Raw genomic sequence first — 23,876 nt, forward strand, 5'->3', positions numbered from 1 at the left:
GCTGTTTTTATAATTATTAGGAATTTATTGGATTGTGAAAATTGGATTATTTGCTTGTCTCTTTCTTCAGTGGTTTGCCACCGAGCACATGTGTGGACATTTATGTGCTTGCACACAAGGCTTGTGCCTCTTAACTCAAGTGTATTGAAGCACTTTTAATCTGTGTCTACCCAGTAGCTGAACCCAGCAGGGCTTAGGTGGGCTTTAAAATACCACTGCCAGAGCCTCCTCACAACATTTACACAACATTTTCCAAACAGATGGGTCCTTGGCAGTGGCATTGCTCTGAAACCACCCTTACCCGCAGGCACAGATGATGCCCACACACCTGGACACACTTGTTGTCCTGCACTCAGTAAGCAGCCTTTTCCACGGCAAGCTGTGCCTACAACAAAGCTGCAAACGCATGCCTGCCACACACCAGACGATGCCTCAGGGCAGTTGCGCTTCTGCTCGGTTTTCCCCAGAAATAAGAGAGAGGGGTTTTTTTTTTCAATCTGGGTTTAGAATCTCTTGGAAGTGCAAAAGTGAGGACTGTAATCTGTAGCGGGTCGCACTTTTAGCCAAAAGAATGTTTTATTCCAGGCATCATTTGTATTCCGATCTAAATCTGATGCCACAGCCACAGATCAGAGCGTAACGCTTCTGGTGTTTGGGTGAGGGGTGGAGGGGGAATGAAAGATGAGAGAGAAGAGAGGAAAAAAAAGTTTCTGTTTTGTTAACTGAAGCACTTTGTGTTAGTGGTACGCTATAGATGTACCACACTCTGCTATTTTAAGCATATGAAATGCAAGGTCATACCCTTTCAAAAATGCTAATATGTGCATGTTTGTGTGATTGGGATCCCACAAGGAGTTATCTGAATTGCACCTTCCACATGGTTATTATTGGATCAAGCTTTTAGATAGACCAGACTTACAATCTATGCGCCATTCTGATTATCTGCCAGATCCGGCCGGCCTGGTGTAATTTTGTGTGTGCGAACATGTTTTTGTGCAGGGGATAAGCTGTTTGTGACCTGTGTGAAGCACTAGCATTGACCTGACACTTAATCCATTAATGGACTGTTCATACTTTTTTCATTCACCGTTACTTTCCCTCCAGACTTGCACACATGTATCTGATCTAGCACCCTGCCACACACACAAATGCTTAACACCTAGTTTTTCAATAGCTCCTGCCAATATTTAGAAAGCAGTGCTAAACAGTTGATTTATTGCTGATTTATTTGCTGTAATGTATATACACTACCATGTACACAACCATTCAATTAATTGAATTAAAATGTAATAAAACAGTAATGTTGTGAAATATTATTACAATTTAAAATAACTTCAGCGTTCAATAGTATGGGAGTATTTTAGTAAAAATAAAAAAAATAGCAAAGTGAACTTACAAATCTGTACATTTTCAATGTGTAATTCTGTTTGTAAAGTATCAAAGTGATGTAATACAATGGTAGCAAATGGTCTACACAAGATTGTTCCCTTAAATTAATTTAAAACCAAAAAAAAAAAGCATCCATTGATTTGTGCTATCAGTAGATTTAAAAATAAAATAAGAAAGAACTAACACTTTTGTTAATCGGCCAAGCAGACAAAATGAATGCCAGTACTCAAATACTGGGTCATTAATCTCCCCGGTACTATATATAGGGTAAAATCTATTACAACTCAAAATACTGAAACACAGATGACCTGAAATTCTTCACCGCCAACATTTTGTTGTAATGATGTCCGTATCATATGATTCTGAACAGTTTTGAGGTAGGAGGAGGAGTTTTTAGTCATTTTTATCTTGTACATTCTTTCTCGCCCCTTACAGGCATTTTAGAGACAAAGAGGCTGGACATTGTCCGCACTCAAGACCCCATCCCGCAGTCGCTCGGTGGAGTTACATACTATGCAGCCGATCTACCCATATGGTGGCAAGTGCCTCAGTACATCCTCATTGGTGTCAGCGAAATCTTTGCTAGTATTGCAGGTAAGTGGTGCTTTGCATAACACTTCTGAACACACATGCACACAACATAGGGTGTTCATATTTTATAAGGACATTCCATAGACATAATGATTTAATATAGTGCAACTTTATATTTAATCACCTAAATCTACCATCACAGAAAACGTTCTGCATTATTGTATTTGCAATGTATGAAGCTGTTTTATTTGTGGGGAGTCAAAATGTATTTTGTGAAATGTCTCCACATTTCACACAAAAGACATTTTTGCTCCCCACAAATAAAACTAAAGACACTGCATTTTTACTTTCTCAAAAAAAACACAAAAAAACAACAACATCCTGTATGATTTATAAGCCTTTTGAAAAGTGAGGACATGGGTAATGTTTCTCATATTTCAGCCTCTCCTTGTAATACCTGTCATGCCCATGTCATTATACACATTTGTGTCCTTATATTTCGCAAACACACACACACACACACACACACACACACACACACACACACACACACACACACACACACACACACACACACACACACACACACACACTCACCATATCCCCCCATCTTATAAAGGGACCATATTCTAAACTATAACCAAAAATATTTGACTGAAATGAATGAATTATTTGCTTCTGTACCTTTTAGACTTCTATATGTAAATGACCGTTGTTACGATTAACTACCTCTTCACATGTGATCTAGAAGTATTAATACAGTTAGGTGTTGATATGTAAACATGGACACTCAAATCTTAATATGTTCATCAGCAAAACCGATGTCAGTATGACTGCTGCAGTATGCCATACATAAACATAACCGATTCTATTAAAATGGATGTTTTCCATGAAATGGCCTTTTTAACATTTAGTGCCTCATGAGGTGATAGGAAAGACATTTGAGAGACAATGACCATGCAACACTTCTGATTTTAGAATTTAGCTTCTCATCAATTTAGATACATTTAATGAATAAGCTGTCTAGATGAGTATACAAACAGCATTATTTTTAACACTAGTGTGTTGCTGTGCCCTTCCAGTTCACGGTCTCTTCTGTGCACTGTAGTTTTTTTCCGTAGGATCATTCATCTGTCCTAATGACCATGCTAATCAATGTGTGTCCTTTTAAAATCTGCAGTAAACTCTTCTCTGCCTTGCCTTTGTGTAGTAGCTCTTGTCTGAGACGTTGCTGAAATTGCTTGCTAAGGAATCCATGGCTGTATCAATCAGGACCAATCGATCGGGGGCTTGGCGATACATTATTGCAGTTGCGCAGTTAAGACGGCCAGGGAAAACATCTTGCTCCTGCTGGAATACACTAAGAAAATAGCAAGAAAGTCTCTAACAAGTGGGCTTGAGATTAATGAGAAAATAGATGAAAGGAAACTAAATCCCCTAACGCAGCGTTTGTAAGAAAAAAACGGTGTGGGAGCGGCTCCTATTACCACCTTCACTGCTGATGTCTACAGTAATTACAGCAATTTCTGTCATGACGAGAATTGTAAGGAATTTCATTTGGACTTCATTTAACAAAAATTCAGTTCCTTAGTGATTCCATAAAGAATGCGCTTTTGTTCACATTGTCACTGTTGGGTGATAACCTTGTATATACAAAACCACTACTTTTGGAAATATGAAAAAAATGAAAAACACTGTTTGTTTTTAAAATAATGAAACACTGTGCTGTCGTAGTAGATATTGTGGCTGTACATTGTGGCATTGCTTGTCTTTATATTATTAACATTTTATGAAAATCAAGCTCCAATAGAGTTACAGGGTTTTTGACCATCATCACATTAAAGGGTTAGTTCACCCCAAAATTTTAATTCTGTCATTAGTTACCTACCTTCATGTCATTTGACACCGTTATGATTATCAGCGTATCAAATCAGCGGTTTGACATGCGATCTGAATCTTGAATCTTTATGCCGATTCATAACGCTCTGAAGCTTCAGGAAGCAGTCTTTTGAAATCGGCCCATCACTATACAAGTCGTTATTTAGTTGTTGTTGTTGTTTTTGCACAAAAACTATTCTCGTCACTTCAAAACATTTTTGTAATTAATAATAATAATAATAATAATTCATTACATTTATATAGCGCTTTTCTAGACACCCAAAGCGCTTTACATTGAAGGGGGGAATCTCCTCAACCACCACCAATGTGCAGCACCCACCTGGATGATGCGACGGCAGCCATATTGCGCCAGAACGCTCACCACACACCAGCTTATGGCGGAGAGGAGACAGAAGGATGTAGCCAATCAGGAGAGGGGGATTATTAGGAGGCCATGATGTACAGGGGCCATTTGGGCAAATTTGGCAAGGATGCCGGGGTTACACCCCTACACTTAATCGAAGGACATCCTGGGATTTTTAACGACCACAGAGAGTCGGGACATCGGTTAACCATCTCATCCGAAGGACGGTGATCTTTAACAGTATAGTGTCCCCATCACTATACTGGGGTGTTAGGACCCACACAGACCACAGAGTGAGCACCCCTGCTGGCCTCACTAACACCTCTACCAGCAGCAACCTGGTTTTCCCCAGTTGGTCTCCCATCCAGGTACTGACCAGGCTCAGCCCTGCTTAGCTTTAGTGGGAAACCAGTCTTGGGCTACAGAGTGATATGCCTGCTGGCTAACTAATGAATCTTGTAGATATGGACTTTGTAACGACGTCTTTAGTGCCTTTTATGGGTCTTGAGAGAGGAAATGACATTTCGGCCACTTTTTGAGGCCATTGTATTTGAACAAAAAATATCTTCATTTGTGTTCTGAGATGAACGGAGGTCTTACGGGTGTTGAACGACATTAGGGTCAGTAATTAACAATGCTTTAAGTGGGCCGGTACACGCCGGTACTCAGTACCGCCACTTCCAAATATAGCTCTTGAGCGTACCACCACCTCTCTGTGCGCCCAGAACGTGACTTTAGCGTACCGGTACGCTCATTTGCACATCTTCCAGAGCGCCCTTCACAATGCACGTTTCCTAATTCCTCCCACCGAGAATAACCGTTCGCGGAAGGCTTTAAGACCCGGCAGAATACTCTGCCGGTGTTCTCTATGCGCACGCTAATGGCGAATCCCTTTAACTGTTCGCATTTCGATTTTCGGCTAATCAGTTTGGGCGGATGCAAACAACGTGATTATTGTTTGCGAGTCCAACATTCAGTCATGCAAAAAAAGCATTCACTCTCCCTGATGGAAGATGTGATCAAAAAGGGAAGTCGTCTTTCACTATAATTGTAAGTTAATGCAGTATTTTAAATATTTCATATTTAAGTAACTTATCGTATTCATAAACTCATTAGGCTATTCAAACACAAAATAATGAATAAAGTCTCAAGCAGCAAAAGCAATCCTCTAAGTTCTCTTTAATACAAAAATATGCATTTTCATTTATTCATATGGTTGCAATAACATTTAGTTCAACATTTTAAGTGCTATTGTTTTATAAAATGTTTTATTGGCTGAAATTTCAAAGTACAGTTATTATGCTTTCAAATTGTATGCCATCTATGTATCTTCCTGAGGGGGGAAAAAAACAACCTTTTACGTTTTATAAATTTGAATAGAGGTTGATGGTATTTAATATCCCTTTAGTGTAGAAAATAAATATTCAGTAATTTGAGCATGGAGTCACATTATGCCTACTGGACTGAACCATAGGGCCATTAAAATTAAGGTTACAAAAGAAAATTGTATTAAGAACGAAACTATAGAAGTATATTGAGATATATTTAATACTTTAGTATTAAACTAAAGAGTTACATGCACAGTATGGGAAAAATATTGATGGCACTCAGACAGCAATGTTCAATTGTGTATCTAAAAGAAATGTATCTAAAAAAAAGATACATTTCTAGTTTATTTGTTGTTCAGAAAATGAGACCATTGAAATTGTTACCAATTATCTCATGGAGCCACATTGAGATCCCTATATCTGGAAATTAATGGGCCTTAAAATTAAGGAACCACAAGTAAAAAGTGTTTTAAGAATTGGAAGGATATTAAGGTATCTTCAAAATGAATTACAGGCGTGCAAACTTTAAAAAAAAAACATACAAGTGCTTTTTCCCTTTTTGTGAAATGTCACCGTTGGCTTATAATGCAACAAAGATTTCTAAAGTCAACAGATTTCACTAATAGACCTACCAATCTCTGTGTGAAAATAAAATAATGATGCCATCTTTCTAAAGTAATTTTTACACCCCTGTGAAAATTGTCATTCTGACCCCCACTAACCAATATTGAATTACTCAGTGATATACACACATCACATTAAATATTTTGTTATTAGACAAAAAAATGAACAAAATCTGGGAAATGTTCAGAAATTTGGCAGATTTTGACACAGAATGACTCAAATGTGTTTGTCCGAGAGCTTTTATACACACACTTAACTGCAGACACTGAAATAACTACACTGTGTGGTACAGTACACATATTTTGAGTGTCCCTTATTATGTCCCTTATTTTCTTAAAGAACCACGATTGTCCCTTATTTTCCTTTCCAGAAGTTGGCAACCCTACGTATAAAACCCCTTCAATATAGTTGTTGTTACCTCAGGGGAGGAGAGGAGTCAAAAAATTATAATAATAGAGTACCGGCACTTCTTTTGGGCCACTTAAAGCACTGGTAATTAATGACAGATTTTTCATTTTAGGGTGAACTAACCCTTTATGTTTTCATCAACTTACATTAAGTTTATTGTAGCTATCTGAATGCTCAGTTTGTTCTATAATTTGACCCAAATCATGTTGTAAAAGATGAATTGCTTCACACAAGGTATTTAAGACAGTATTGGCTATAACTGTGGCAATGGTTACCTTAATTAGACTGACGCCATGTCTACACCGGACGCAACTGTTGACACGGCCCACCGTGTCGCAACAGCTAGAAGATGTCTAGACTGAATGCAACAACGTAAAAAATAAAACCAAAAAAATAAAATGCATCCTGAAAAATGCATTCTGTCTGATCTAAGACTCTCATTGGTTAAATTTTCATTGGTTAAAATTGCCAAAACCCACAGACAAATGTAAAGGTTGACCAATAATAATGATTTATGAAAAAAATACAAAATATGGAGATGGGCAATGCAAGGTTTCTGCCTGACAGCGGCAAAAATCTCTATTTCTGTCTTGGTTGAGCTAATATATTACATTTACACTGAATCAATATCACAGCTTTAAAATGCAATGCAGTAATGATTTTTGGTTTATTTTAAATTGTTTATGAGATTGTGGCATGACTGACCGCAAGAGTGAGAGATCCGTTCAACGGAGTTCAAGATTCATTAGTGAGTCATATTGACTGATTTGTTAAAAAGAACCAGTTCACAAGAATCATTAATTCACAACTTGAAATACACTGGTTGTTTGTTTATCGAAAATCATTTGATTCTTTTTTTAATTGAACAGATTCTCTGTAAGGTTGTCAATTTCCAGCTCAGCTCTCACATTTTGGTTGTTTTCTAGAGGTTTGCAGGTTACAGTTATTCATAGTCCTTGTCTTATTTGTGTTTCCTGCATCAGCTCTATATTTACTGCTGGTTATGTGCGGACCTGTCTGTCCATACACATTTTCACGCTGTGTTCCTCTCTCCCCAAACTTACAGCTGTGTTCATATCAACCCTTTAGCTTCTCTTCAAGGTCATGTTCAAATATGCTTGTTTTCCTCTTAGACACACACACACACACCGGCAATTTCACACCCATTTCACGCACACAGTACATCAAAGACTGCACGTCCCTCCTCTTAGCCTTTATGAACCAACAAGACTAATAAGTAGCATTTGGCAAAGGCAAGGAAAAACACTCTATTCATACTGAATTGTAGAGAGCACAGTACTGATTACTGGATTTCTCCTCTACCCCCTTAGAAGAGGTGTTTTAAATCAAATTGTCGCTCATGGCTTATGGTTCTTCAAATAACGGGATGTTTTTTTTCAGTTGGAATAACTACAAGGACTTTCAAGGTCTTTTAAAAGAAGATATTGGCAGCAGAAAATGTTTTCCAGCCCTATTTTTTTATTAATTTTTTATCAATGTTTTTGTCTGGATTTAATTATTTAATAATTTATGCATTAAGTCTGTTAAATAAACAGAATAATTTGACCTTTTTGTTAAATAAACAGAATAATTTGACCTTTTTGTGACATGGCAAGGTTAGTTCAGATTGTATAATGTCGTGTGGTGCGACTCTCCAAAAACGTAATATATTTCATGATTATAAAACTCAAATCATAAAAAGGTAACAGAAATAAGCGCAACAACAATACAACCAAGAATGGACATCATTCTAAAGTTTCTCTACTTCTGAGGTAGTGACAATTTTAGTATAATGTTTGCATGATGGTAATTTATTGTTCACTTGATAGTTAAGTATTGAAGTGTCAATGTTAAAGGTGTGGTAGGGATGTGCGATATTGGTAAAAAATGATATCTCAATATTTTCTCGATAGCGATAATTAGACAATATTTTGCTGAGTGTGTTATTGTGCTGGTACCTTTTTGCTGGTGATCAGCTGACTTCTGAAGTTTTTGATATTCTTCATCTGTGTGGTGGTCAGTTCACAGCAATGACGGATGATCTTTTCCATAAAGTTTAAATGTATTTTTCCTTTTATAAGCATTTTTAACTTTATATATATAAAAAAAACTGATTACATGCATGTATCATCTTTTGTGGTAATTTCATGATTTTAATCTAAATCAGTTTGACACGATAGGGCTGTTACCAATCAAATTAAATAAGTATCAACAAAATTCATTTTCGCAATGGAGAGGAAACACAGAAGCTGCATTTGAAGTGGCATTTCCACAAATGAGCTTAGAGGTGACAAATAACCTGCAGTTATGCATAAATAATGTTTTGATGTTTTAAACCAACAACATTGAATACTGATATTTGAAATTATTTATAACCGCCAATATGGCAGCAAGTCACTGTTGATGAGTGAGTCATTGAGATTCAACCGATTCATTCAAACCACTGATTCATTCAGGAATGAATCATTTGACTCTCTTAATCTATTTTAGTCACTGAATCATTGATTCAACTGATTTGTTCAAAAAGCTGATTCATTCAATAAGGAAACACTGCACGTGTTGCTTAGAGACGCAATTACAGTGCTGTGACTTTGTTTTGAACTATTCTCGTTGGCGAAATAGAGTAAAATATGGTTTCTAAAATGTAAGTCACTTAAAGGGATAGTTCACTTTAAAAAATGCTGTCATCCTTTACTCACCCTCAAGTTGTTTTAAACCTGTATGAATTTCCTTCTTCAGCTGAACACAAGGGAAGGTTTTTTGAAGAATGTCAGTAACCAAACAGTTAACTGGAGCCATTGACTTCCATAGTATTTTTTTTTCCTACTATGAAAGTCAATGGCTCCAGTTAACTGTTTGGTTACTGACATTCTTCAAAAAATCTTCCCTTGTGTTCAGCTGAAGAAATTCACACAGGTTTGAAACAACTTGAGGGTGAGAATTTTCAATTTAAAGTGAACTATCCCTTTAATATGAAATTTTTGTTTAGTAATCTTGTATAAAATCAATATTACATTTGTTATCATGTTGATATCTAGATTCTTCCTGTGATATTTATTACAAATATTAAATGATATAGACTCACATGCAGTGAAAGCGTGCACCTGCACTATAGTCTAATCTTAAAGACTACATCACGTAGTGTATGCGTGCACATTGGTGTGTGTGAGGGATATACTCGATAATCTCAGATCACACATCGTTAAAAACAACAATTACGATATTATCGCAGACAATATATATCGCACACACCCCATGCTGTTTGTAGGATTGACAACCTAGTGGTTAAATTGGGTTCTGCAGTCCAAATTTGAAATATTTGAGTCTCATTGCTGTTTCCTGATGGTTTATGGAACAGTTACTCTGAATTGTCAAAGAATAGCATGACGAGCGCATCGAGTATAATCTCAACAAACGGACGAGGCGTGCGCACAGTAAATGGAGGCTCGCATTGCGGGGCCAGAAGAAAGTATATAAAAAAGGGTTAACAATAAGAACTACCAGTGACGAATGCACGCAAAATAGCATCCACTGTTTTTTTAAAAGCCATGCACCATATGAAATAAATAACCTAGATTACAGTGATAGATGGACCTCTCAGCCCTTATGCTAAGGAGACAATCCAATGCAACTTTGAGGGGAGCAAGTGAAAAATGATTATGTATTTCTGCTCAGTTATTGACATTAGACATCACACGGCAAACGCTAATAGTTTTTCATATAATGTCTACTTTCTTTGTATAACAGTTCTACCTAATAACATATTACTGTTCCTACTGGCGGTGCGAATGCAACCAGGTAAATGACCCTATAGGGGAACATTTAGTTCTCGCAGAACCTCCCTGATACCTACAGTTCCTATAACTAAGTTCCATATTTTTATATCCTATTTTTATGTAAATTTTTGTAAAACGATTGTATAAAGCTATTCAAAACATCATTCAATGTAAATTGTGATACTCATATTTAATAATTACAATTTCAATGGAATAATTGACAGTTATGATTTCTGTCATAATCATGCAGCCCTACAAGTACATGAATTTTTCCTACATATCTGTGAGCATATTATAGTATTTTATTATGCTTTACTAAAGTGAAAAGCTTACATACAACACCTTTAACAGTATTAAGTTTACTATTATACTGCATTTAATATACAGTATTTGCGATGTCAGTGTTAATGTAATATTTATTTTATTAAAATTTTAGTCCTGCAAAACAATTTAAAACCATTTCTGAAAGAAAACTCTTCTAATAGTTTTTGTTACATTTTTAGAATAATTTTTCTTAAAAGTTGCATAAAAGTTTTATAAAAACATATGAAACCAGCATAATTCTAAGAATTTACAACATGAACTAGATTTTTTAAATATTTGCATTTTTTGTCTTTTTTTTGTCATTGAGCAGGTTGCCAATCACAGTGAATGCAGTCTAAATTAAAAATACCTATCCGTTTTGTAATTTTACCCCCAAATAATACTTCTTCCCTTTAAGACCCTTGTTCTTAGAAACATTTTTTCCTCAATGCACACTTTTGAATATGATTTCAAACAGGAACACTAGTTAAAAAGCAGCATTTTACCCTCTTTTTGTTAACAGAGCAGCCCACTCGAAAAGAAACATGTGCAATCTTTTGTTTTCTCTTTTTTTTCTTTTACTTTCTTGTGGGGATAGTGGCTGTCCCTAACAGTTAACATCTTCATTTTATTTTTTATCTGCGGACCAGAAAAAATTGAAAGAAAAAAGGCTCAGCGCCGGTGGAATAATATGTCCATGGTGGACGTAGCGGCTCCTGATTGAATTTTCAGCAGAATGGGGAGATGGGGAAGGCTAAGTGTAATCTTCCGCTCCTCCATCATGTCTCCAGGGGTTGGAGTATTGTGGAAAGCTATAAGGCCCTATCTGCACAGGCACTTTTTAAACCTGAAGAGAGCCATCAAGCTATGAGAATCAATACAAGAGGCATCCCGCTGTTTTCTGATCACAGACAGCTGTGAAATGATAGAGAAATTGGAGAGATGCGAAGACTGCATCAAAAATATTAAGATTAAAGACGCTGAATAGCATGTCACCTGCTGAAATGAAGATACATTTAGCTTTTCTCATTTTCTTGAATAATCCTTTTACATTTGAACATGATTGGGAAGATGGCCAAGGCCAGAGATGGTTTGATGCAGTGCGAATCATTCTGCGTAAAATTGCACAATGTAGTTGTGCTTAGGATTTCTACATGTAAATTATGTCAATGTATCTTGGATGAAAATCGAATGTGCTTTACTCTGAGGTGGACGCCAAAATGCTAATTCAGAAGATTATCCAGAAGCTCAGCTGCAGGACACTTATCCAACACTTATGAAACAATATTGTTTCAAGTTTTTTTGGGGTGGAAAAACTCCTCAATTCATTAGGCAGCTAGACTCAGATTTAATGTGACTACAACAGCAGCTAAACACAGGTTTGTGTCTTGATAACTTCATGTCTGTGCGGCGGTGTGCTGACATACTTTTGTAGCCAGCTCTCTCCATCTCACCCCAGGTCTCCAGTGTCCTAGGCCTCCCATGAAATGCAAATGCCCCCTGATAGCAAGGAGGACCCTTAAAATAAAGCCTCACCGCTCCATCCGTACCCCTGGGGAGCCTCCAGGAAATTGGATGACAAGAAATGTGACAAATGTCTCTGGAAAGTTCCCTCCTCTGGCCCTATTCTGTTTGAATAAATCCTTTTTAATGGACTCCACTGCCTGCTCACTTTGTCGTGGGCTGTTAGGTGGCAGCGGAAGCTGAGTTGATTCTGATTTTTCACATTTTTGTAGACGAACACTTGCACATACACACATACGGCGCGCCACCTGAGGGAGATGTGTGTGGACTTTGGTTGAGAGGACAATCCTAAAACCAAAATCAATTTTTTTTGTGTCTCCACCAGGAATTTTAATTATATATCGTTCTCGCTCTACAAAAAAAAAAGTTAAAGGCTAATGTTCTTTCAGAGAAAGAAAAATTGCCTGCTACCTGACTGCAAGGGGGAAAATAAAACCAGAATATTTCCAGTTAAACTTATTTTCTTGGTTTTTGAATAATTCAGCTTTGAAGTTAGAAAAGGTCAGGTTTTATATTTTATTTTTCTTCTTGCGTGATATTGTGGCCAGTCGTGTCATTAGACTCTTGTTGCCATGCTCACGACATTGAGGCACCTTATGGATTTTCTTTTATCCCGCTCTTAACACTTACATTCACTCTGCTACTAAACCAATGCAAAGCTTTTGCAGTAGGGTTCATTAATTAGACCAGTTAACTTGCATCATGGAAAGCCAGTATTATGAGGTTGGCAAGTATGAAGAAATGGTAAAATATGCAGGAGACAGTGAAAATAGTGAAAAAAAACTAAAGACTAAAATATTTAAAGGTCAAGGCTTACAGCGTCAAAGCTGAAATAGTTTGAATGTTGTTGCAAGCATGCTGCCTAATCAGTGCTGACCAGCTGAGGCATGGACTTTACAAGACCCCTGAAGGTGTCCTGTGGTATCTGGCACCAAGATGTTATCAGCAGATCCTTCAAGTCATGTAGGTTGTGAGGTGGAGCCACCGTGGATTTAATTTGTTGGTCCAGCACATCCCACAGATGCTCAATTGGATTGAGATCTGGGAAATTTGGAGGCCATTCCTGAACAATGGCAGGGTCCATTATCCTGCTGAAAGAAGTCACTTCCATCAGGGAACACTATTGAAGGGGTGTAGCTGGCCTGCAAGAATGTTTAAGTAGGTGGCATGTGTCAAATTTACATCCACATGAATGACTGGACCCCAGCCAGTGGTGGAATGTAACAAAGTACAAATACTTTGTTACTTTAGTACATGTTTCATGTATCTGCACTTTACTCAAGTTGAATCAATAATGCATACTTTTGACTTTTATTTCGTTACATTTAGCAGTAATTATTATACTATCTACTCCACTACATTTCTACAGCATTTTGTTACATTTTCATTACATTTTTTGATCAGTTTCATGGCTCAAGATTAAGGCTTGTCCGGATAATTAATGGACCATAATATATAATGTATAGTGAACTGACATTAAAGGGTTAGTTTTTTGTCATTAATGACTCACCCTAATGTCGTTCCTCACCTGTAAGACACAGTTTAAGATATTTAATATTTTAGTCCCAGAGCATATGCAGTCTATGCCCACTATACTGTCCATGTCCAGAAAGGGAATACAAACATCATCAAAGTAGTCCATATGTGACATCAGTTGGTTGATTAGAATCTCTTGAAGCATGGAAAATGCATTTTGGTCCAAAAAATATCAAAAACTATGAATTTATTTTGAATCTTTTGAATCTTTTGGGAGGAACATGGAAGAAAAGACAATGCTGAATAAAGTCATAGTTTTTGATATTTTTGAACCAAGATGTATTTTCTATGCTTCAAGAGATTCTAATCAACCAACTGATGTCACATATGGACTACTTTGATGATGTTTTTATTCCCTTTCTGGACATGGACAGTAAAGTGGGCATAGACTGCATAAGCTCTGGGACTAACATATAAAATAGCTTAAACTGTGTGTAAAGATGAACGGAGGTCTAACAGGTGTGGAACGACATTAGGGTTCACCTATAACTAACCCTTTAAGGTTGAGCTGTTGAGGCTCGCGGAGAAATGGAAACAAATCAGCGCCACTCACACAAAGAAACTCAGTAACATACTGCAGTAAAAATTCTAAATGTGGAGCTTTTATATTTTATAACATATAATACAGTTAAAAAAAATCACATGACAACCAAGAGTGCTGTTTTCCTGAATACCATCACTACTGAAAATGTGACACTGATTTCATATGACAGTTCCATAAACAATTAATTAACATCAAGTCACTTATATTTTAGATGCAAAATTGACTGCTTTTGTTCTATTTCAGCAGTGAAAATATTGCCAAGTTCAGATCATATTTCCAGAACAGAACCGCAACGCATCTTACAGCAACAGTTTGTTACTGAATGATTCAGCGTTTTGAATGAATCGGTTGAATCAAAGATTCAAAAATCAGAATCAGCCGTTTGAACGAATCAACTCAATGACTCATTAAGACCTGCCGCCACCTACTGGTCGTTTAGTTTTATATTTAAACATTCTTTTTAAAATGTCTTATTTGTATTAATATATATATATATATATATATATATATATATATATATATATATATATATATATATATATATATATATATATATATATATTTAAAACAATCTCATAATTACTTAATGCAGTTGTAGTTTTTCTGTGTAAATTAATTTGATTTGTAAAAACAATTTAGTGTCTTATACTAATCTAATTTATTGATCAAATGTAAGAATATAAAAGGAAAGCTGAAGCATAGCCATATGTCATAAGATTAGGGGAACGGAGGAATGTCATTTATAAAAGGTAAAAATATCATAAATATGAAGATTTAAATAGATCAAAGCTGACGAGAATGTTGCTTCAGAATAATGATATTTAACTCTGCAGATCTCCCTGATAGAGAACCAGAATTGTAAGTCAGAATGTAAACTGGGCACCAGATGGTAAGCACAATTACATGAACCCAAACTAACTTAATTAAAATGCCACAGCTCATACTGTTTTCTTCTTTTTAATTATTAGAATATAGACATTAAGAGAATAAATTGTTATGCAAGTACTTTTACTTTTAATACTTAAAGTACATTTAAAATCAGCTACTTTTTACTTAAGTAGGGTTGTCATTGTAGTATTTCTACTTTTACTAAAGTAAATATGTCTCTGGTTGTTTGTACTACTTAAGTACTGAGATTCAGTGCTTTCTCTAACACTGACCCAAGCAGAACATTCCCCTGAAAATTACACTCTCTCACCCGTCTTTTCGTCATCCCAGGCCCACCACCCTGTTACCAGTTGGTGGTTTGTCCCTCCTCAGACCAGTGTTGACCACGCCTGCTGACCAGGAGAAACCCTCAAGCCTTGCCGTTTCAGAGATACTCAGACCCAGTGACCTTGCCATAACAATATGGGCTATGTCAAAGTTGCTCAGATCTTTATTTCTGCCCATTTCTCCTGCATCCAAATTCAATTATGAGAATTGATTTAACATCTAATCTACCCAGATCTTAATATGTGGCCATTTAGGAGACAATATTTGCTTCACCTGTGACTGATCATAATGTTTTGGCTCAGAACTTTCCACTACCATCTGCAATTTTTTTAATGGGATTGCGGTTTCACATTAATTTGCCATTTAGTAAATCTGGCCCATGGTGAGCAATGCAACCTTCTTTTAATAATATTTAACAGCAGGTAATGCCAGTGGTGTTTGTTATTCCGTAGAGGTCAATGCATTAGGTGTCGTTCACCCGAGTCATGTTAAAAATAGTACCAGGTAATGTTTTTTATGCAACACAATAATGTAAAATCAAGCCATTTTGCAAAAAAAGAAGAAGAAAAAACTCATGACATTTTGGCAGTTTTGATTGATTTTGAACACCCACTGTTGTTTTAAGTGTTTCTTGAACCCAGGGCTTCTCAAACATCTGATCGCTGTCGTTAGACACAGCCTCCGTGACACAAACAGCACTTAGAAAAGGTCAACCATGCCTGCAGACAGCTATAAACACTGTAATAGAGCAGCCACATTCCTTCATCTCTCTCTTTCTCTTTTCCCTTCCTGCCTCATGTCTCCTAATGTGCATTTGTTTCAGAGCAGTGTGAGCGTGGGATTGTGGGATGGGATTAGATGAGCTCTTTTGCTCTATTTGGTGGAATCCCTCCCGTTTCTTTTTAGCTGTTTTACCCCTGTGCGCGCTCTCTCTCTCTCTCTCTCTTTCTCTCTTACTATCTGTACATCTATCAGAGAAGATTCATGGCCTAACCAGGCTCAGTAAACGAGTCTGACAGTTGTGCCCACAAGCCATAATTTTAAAAATGACAAGTTTGAGGCGCCATGAAATTATCAATGTCAGCCAGCAGGCAGCCACCACTCAGGGTTAAAAAGAGATTTGTTCTTCCCTTTCACTTCTTTTTCTCTCTCCTTCTCTCTATGTCCTTTCTACATCCTCTGACTTTTCTGAACTACTTCATCTTTTCTTTCCACCACTCAGCATCCTCCATATACTACCAATACCATTTATATCTCTCTTTCTTTCTCTCTTTCAGTAAATATTTAGGGATGTGTGCTGATTTTGGCAGTTGAGTAGGTGTTTCTGAGTCATTCTGCTGCCAGACCTTCATGAGTGCAACAGATATATGGACACACACTAACCTCCAGACATATTTTTAGCAATTTTTTTTTTTTTAAATCCAATTTTTTGGCGGATACCTCTAAAAAGGTTTTCTTGTCTGATTTGTAGGTTGATGTTAATGATGTAGGGATGCCACCACTGCTCTATATAAATGACTGGATTGCTAATTGTGTTCTAAACTGCCATCAGGCGGTGACGCCACCGGAAGTATTTAAGGCGGCCATCTTACCATTGCTTACCGACAGAGGGCATCATAGATTTACAGCTAAAACATTGACTTAAAACAGGGTGTCCGCGGGGTTTTAAAAAGTATTAAAAAGTGATAAATCAAAATTGTCAAATTTAAGGCCATTAAAAGTGTTAAATGTGGTCTCAGAGGTATTATTTTTTTCCGAATTAGGTATTATTTTTTCAGACTATCAGGTGTCCTATTCTGATTGAAATTCTATCTGCGTTCGCGTTAGTTCGTTTAAATATGGGCTTTAGCAGCATATCATCAAAGATCTTTCATCTCCGTCTCTCTCAACGTGTGTTTGATGCTGACGTCATATTCAGCGCTCGTTCGGCATCAAGTCAGAGCACTGCGCGCTCAACAGAAGTGGCTGGCTTACGTTTTATTTTAGACTTGCTTCAAGGCATATCTTCAACGACTATCCTTGTAAGAGCAATCTTAAATGATGTATATAAAGTCTAAAATGAACAAAAAGAGTTGTGAGAGAATGAGGCGCGATCCATAGACAGTAAACAGTGAGATCCGCGTGGCGGTCTGCTCTTAAAGGGACAGCAGCCAATAAAGCTTCCTGTCAGTAAGTTAAAGAACAAAGGGAACAGAGAAAATGACTCGCTGCTCTTGACTAAATAACCTTTGTAGCTTTAATAAGGATTAACTATTTAATTTATAGTTTATGCAGTGCAGACTGCATATAACTTTGATAATTTTATTACATTTCTGTATATTTCCTAACTGTTAAGACAGGATTTATTATGGGTTTATGTTAGCATTGTTTTAAGTTTACTTAAATTAAAAACTGTTATATTTTTAAAGCCTAATAATAAATGTAAAAATAAAATAAAAATCAGTAGCTAATTAATAGGCCTATCAGTAATAGCCTACTGTCCTTCATTCATAAAAAGATGACATTTAAACAAGTATTTAAAATATACTGTCTTTATGTTGTTTCTACATTAATTTGATTAACTGTGAAATTATTATATTAAAAAATATATTAAAAACGTACAAAAAATTTCTTTTTTATTGCGATTAATCACAGAATAAATGTGTGATTTAATCTAGTCAAAGTTTTGAATCGATTGACAGCGCTAGTTTTTAGTATTTTGTTAAATTCAACAACTTATCACAGTTATAGAAATGTAATATTTGGCTCAGGTTTTGTTGTTGGAACAAAAATAAATAATAAATATTATTTAATTGCTGAATACAACAATTCAGCAACTAAATAATTTAATTGCTGAATTACCAATTATTAAATGAAATCAAATGTGTATGCATTAATGCTTCTCCTTAACCAACCTTTGTGAATGTTGAGATCTATTTTACTGTGTCTGAATGATAACTTATAGAAGATTTCCTCCTGGTGTCAATTCTAAATCTATTCTTTTTTGTATGTTATATATGTCAAAATCTGTGTAAATAATAGAAAGGTCGCTGATTAACACTTGCAATTCAGTGTTGTGATGTTTTTAAAAAATATTCTGAAGGTAGTAAAAAAGGTATTAAAAAGTAGTAAATTTAACTTAAGGATTGATGTATATACCCTGTAAAATTCCTTATCAGTTTTGGATTAGTTTTATAGAATTAGATACACAACAATCAAGCCTAACATTATATATATATATATATATATATATATATATATATATATATATATATATATATACAGGTGAAGTGAATAGCACTGATTATCTCTTCATCACGGCACCTGTTAGTGGGTGGGATATATATAAGATAGCATGTGAACATTTTGTCCTCAAAGTTGATGTGTTAGAAGCAGGAAAAATGGGCAAGAGTAAGGATTTGACCGAGTTTGACAAGGGCCAAATTGTGATGGCTGGACAACTGGGTCAGAGCATTTCCAAAACTGCAGCTCTTGTGGGTTTTTTTCCAGTCTGCAGTTGTCAGTATTGTTGGGGCTAACAGTTTGTGATCCAAGACCAGTAGTGAATAAATAAGACCAAGAGTTAGAAATGCAATTAATTAAAGAAATATTTACTGAAGAATAGTTTGCAGTTTCATCAGCAGAAGCCAGCTTCAAGTTTCAGGTTTAAAGTTCCTCTCTACCCCTCTATCGTACATACAATTGTCCCAACAGTTATAGTGTTTTCAAGATCTATCCACGTCATTACTGCAAGGTGGATGATTCCAATTGGCTTAGAGAAAATGGACAGTCATGGTTAATTTCCACACATTGTTAGTAAATCAGATGCATGTGTCCATAGATCACTTGTTGACACTTTCTCCCCGGATATAGTCACATAGTGATCTGGAGCAGGCGCCAGCTTGTCAAGAACAACAAGTCCACCCATCTTAAACCCAATACTTAGATGTAACACAGAATACTGTGCACACACACAGATACACATTTTCCCCAAGGTTGGAGTTGATTAAGCTCCAGTTCTGACCAGAAAGTTTCCCAAAACATACTGATAACATATGCTTTCTCTCAGTGAGAGGCACAGACAGTAGTATAGACAATTTTTGTCTTGATTCTTTAGTTTCATTAAAAGGAAACATAAAATGAATATTTTATAATAAAAATGAAAGACAAATCCATATTTCATCTCTGGACGCCGGGATAAGTGAGTAAGCTCTGTTACTGCACTACTGTCATGTTAGGGGTGTGTGATACCTCCAAAATGCATGTATTTTATTTCCTGATTGAGCAATCTATTTCCCACTCTTAAAGAGAGTAAAAATTCTATGGCATTTTGCTAGAATTATTGTTTCCATATAAGTAAAGTGTTATTTAGGCTATATGTTGTTAAAATAATTATTAATTTAACCATTATTTAAATAATTAACTGCTTTGAAATGTATGCTGTTGATACCTTAAATAAAAATATAATACAGCACGACTGTACACAACTGTACAAGTCGATTTCAGATTACAAGGCATAAATCTTTATCCTAGTTTCAGAATGCGCACTTTGACATTAGTAATACATACGCTGAAGTGTCTCGTCCTTCCGCCAAGCTATAGTTGATGTTCAAAAAGCTATAGTTTATAGATGAAGCTATAGTTCCACCAAGCTGATGTTCACTGCTGCAATGAATATGAATGTAACTTTTAATAAGCAGGGGAAATTCCTGAATTTAAACAAAACATTTGCTTTGTAAGAATGTACAGGGAGACTTGGTCTCTCGTTAGGCAGTTTTCTTAGTAAAATCATATAATTTCCTTTTAGTTCAATAGAACGTGTGAGCTCACGGTACTAGGCAATACCAATATAGCGGAGCGGTGGCACTTTTTATCCTGAGAAATCCAGTTCTCTGTATAGATCAGTGGATGCCACTTAAAATAAATTATCAATTTATTAATTTAAAAGTAAACAGAAATAAATCATACACTGACAAATAAATAGACGTATTTAAAAATTCTTTACAATATACGTTTAAATTAATTTTAAAAATCTGCAGCCAATAAGCTGGCAGCGAAACAATTAAATAGTTAATTAGCATTCAGCATTCAGCACTTTGCAGTGTGCTTTCAGATTTCCTCTGAAACCCTCCCACCATCCCCATCTTCAACTTTGTAGATCTGCTATATATGTAACATACATTGCAACCTAATGCAGCCTAATTTAATGTCAACACTCCTCCTGTCTATCCAAATAAGGCTCATTATAGATCACGTCTTGGAAGTCGGAACTGTTTGGCTGCAGGTGTATGAGTGTATGCGAATAAACTATTAATCCTTAGTGAATTCCCCTGTGTTCTTATCATGCATTCGAAGCAAACTTTAGAATTCCATTACTGATTTCTGCATCTGCTTGTGTTTGTAGGTCTGGAGTTCGCCTACTCTGCAGCCCCGCGCTCCATGCAGAGCGCTATAATGGGCCTGTTCTTCTTCTTCTCTGGCATCGGCTCATTTGTGGGATCTGGACTTCTTGCTATCGTCTCCCTCAAAGCCATCGGCTGGATGTCCTCGCATAAAGACTTCGGTAAGACTCGTGTGAGTGTGTCAGAATGTAGAACAAGATACATGAATAGCACTGCAGAATATAAGGGGTTATGGATGAAACAGATGTAGCTTGCCTATCTTTTGAATAGCGTGTCTGTTGGAATGAGTGTTTGCATATAAATGCGAACCTTTGTGTAAGGGGCAGGCTTTGCCTGTATTGAGAGGACCAAATGTTCCTATAATGATCGTAAAACCTAAAATTAGCTACATTGTGGAGACCAGTGAGGAACAGGGCTTGATAAGCACACTTAATTATGATTAATGAAAATGTTAAATGCAGAAGGGTTTGTGAAATGGTCAGGGGGTATAGAAGATATATTTAGCTCAGTGTAAACACAATTAAAGTCTATATAAAGTCCTATTTCAGCAGCTTGGCTTTTAAAGAAACACAGTTTTGATGCAATCATCATTTGTAAGCTGATTGATGTAAAATATCCTGAAAATCAATGACTTTTATGTTCCATCTTGATGAATGAAATCGATGATGAGAGATGGTCCCTGATCAGCATTCTGTGTAAATGAGATTTATTGTAATTATGCCAAGGGGAAGAGAGGTCATACCTTTCAGCTCACGGTTGTGTCAGAGATGAAGTGACGAGGCGAGCACATGTGCTTGATGGATGGTGTGTGTTTTATGAGTGCGTGACCACGTACAAAGGCTTGCGCATAGTCATTAGTAGTCAACTAAACCCAAGAGGTGATGATCGGCCACTTTTTTATGTGTGAATTTGTTTAATTGTGTATCCTGCCCAATAAAAAACGTAGTATTTCATTGGTCTTTCGAATGATTGATGATGCACACTATGTGTAGAACAATCAGACATACAGAGTATCAGGTTTATTTCTGCTTCCATCTGTTAGGAGGACATCTTAAACTAGTTCACACAGCAGTTATTGCGATATATAGTGACATATACATTATTAACTGAAAATAGTGCCTGCCACAAATGCTACCTCAAGATTTCTCTGTATTGGACTGGTTTGCATCTTCAAATTGGGTTTAGATTCGGAAACTTTATCATGCATGGAGATGAAATCATAATGAACCCATGATCTTTTTATGAATGTTCCTAGTCTTGCTGTGCATTAATCGCCAACACGTTATTTTGTAGAAAAATAGTTTTCATAATCTTTCATCAAAATGCAATAAAGTAGTACCTCCGAAAGGTGAAAAAGAAATATTGTTTCACCCCCTCCCACTTTTCAGCATCCAATCAAATCCAGATGAAGTAAATCAAGTCATGTCCTACATTGGTCTGTTTCGCTCATAAATGTGTCACGTTAATGTTACACGTGTTGCATGTCACATGCAGTTTTCTGTTGTCTTGGCACATTCGAGTAAAGTAAACTCTTGAAGTGGAGAAAGAAGAGCCATGCCTGAGTGCCAGGTCGGGTATTATGAATGTGCATGCAAATTGATGGTCATGTCAGGCTTACACCAGATTCGGTTTGTAAATCTGTCACATCGAGGACGATGAATAGCACAAAGGAGACAGTAGATGGATGTGATTTCCATTGCAATGGCAGTTCAATGGTCCAGATGTACTCCCACCCATTTTGTGTATTGGAGGCAAATGAACAATTTACCCACAAACTACTTCAGCTGCCATTAATACAGCACACCCAGACAGGTGTGATGCATTTCTGCTAATGGCAGCAGTGAGAGTGCGTGTACTTTCACTCTGTCCCTCTTCGCTCTTTTTGTTTGGCAAGCATCACCGGGATATTAGAGTGGGCCTTAATATGAATTGACACATTGCTATTTTTTTTCCGTTTTCTTTCTTGTATCTTTAGAGAGAGGACATGAAATGATGACAAGTTGAATAATCAGAATTGACTGAAAGGACAGTCAGACTCAAACCTGCAATGTCCATACGAGTGCCACTTGCTGCATTCACGTAATGTTGTAATTACCGTAATTTCGCGATGATAGCACATGAAACTTCTTTGAGCTGGGAATCATGCATTTCACCAGTGACACTATCAATGGCCAAATGAATCTGCATCGGTCAGGGGGTACAGCGGAGCTCTCAGAAAATTCCCAGTGTACAAATTCACAAGGATGTGAGTGCTCTATACATTACGACATGATGCACCTCATGGCCACATTCACACAGCAGCAGAATACAGTTGTCAATTCTGTATTTGAGTCCTTAAAGGGATAGTTCACCCACATTACCCCACCCTCAAGCCATCCTAGGTGGATATGACATTCTTCTTTCAGATGAATACAATCAGAGTTATATATTTAAAAAAATGTCCTGGCTCTTCTTCCATTTTAAAAGTAATCAACATGGCTTCAGGAAATGAATAAAGACCATCTAAAGTGAACTGATGAGTTTGTGTAAGAAAAATATCCATATTTAACATTTTATAAAGTAAAATATCTAGCTTCTGGCAGACCTTCTTCTGTATTCAACTTTTTTTTTATTTTTTACATAAACCCATCGATTTGCTTCAGAAGAGCAGTGTGGAGCACTTTTATAATCGATGGATGCACTTTTTGGGCTTTAAATGTTGGGCTGCCATTCACTGCCATTATAATTCTTGAAAGGGCCATTATTTTTTGTTATATACATTTTTTATATAATTATATTCGTCTGAAAGAAGAATGTCATATACACCTAGGATGGCTTGAGGGTGAGTAAATAATGGGATAATTTTCCTTTTTCGGTGAACTATTCCTTTAATTCACACACAATTCAGTTATTTACGGTAATGACAACCACATTCTATAACTGAACATACATCTGTAAACTCTAAGGACACGCATTCTTGGAAAACACTCAGAACCGGACTGAACAACTAGTTCATACATTGTGAGAGAGATGCTCTGCACTCCATAAGCTCGTGTCTACTGTGCTTTTGCTTTCGGTAACTTGCAGCAACGGCGC

General features: G+C 36.6%; 1 protein-coding gene across 1 annotated transcript in view; it reads left to right on the plus strand.

Annotated features, from left to right (window-relative positions):
* The window catches only part of slc15a4 (solute carrier family 15 member 4), a 100,877-nt gene that overhangs the window by 38,692 nt on the left and 38,309 nt on the right, over positions 1-23,876 (plus strand). The window contains exons 7-8 of the mRNA XM_067413319.1: positions 1,825-1,983; positions 20,804-20,962. Of these exons, the coding sequence (XP_067269420.1) occupies positions 1,825-1,983; positions 20,804-20,962 (318 nt within the window). The remainder of the gene's footprint in view (positions 1-1,824; positions 1,984-20,803; positions 20,963-23,876) is intronic.

This window comes from Pseudorasbora parva, chromosome 13 (assembly GCF_024679245.1).
Source record: "Pseudorasbora parva isolate DD20220531a chromosome 13, ASM2467924v1, whole genome shotgun sequence".
NCBI classification, from domain to species: domain Eukaryota; kingdom Metazoa; phylum Chordata; class Actinopteri; order Cypriniformes; family Gobionidae; genus Pseudorasbora; species Pseudorasbora parva.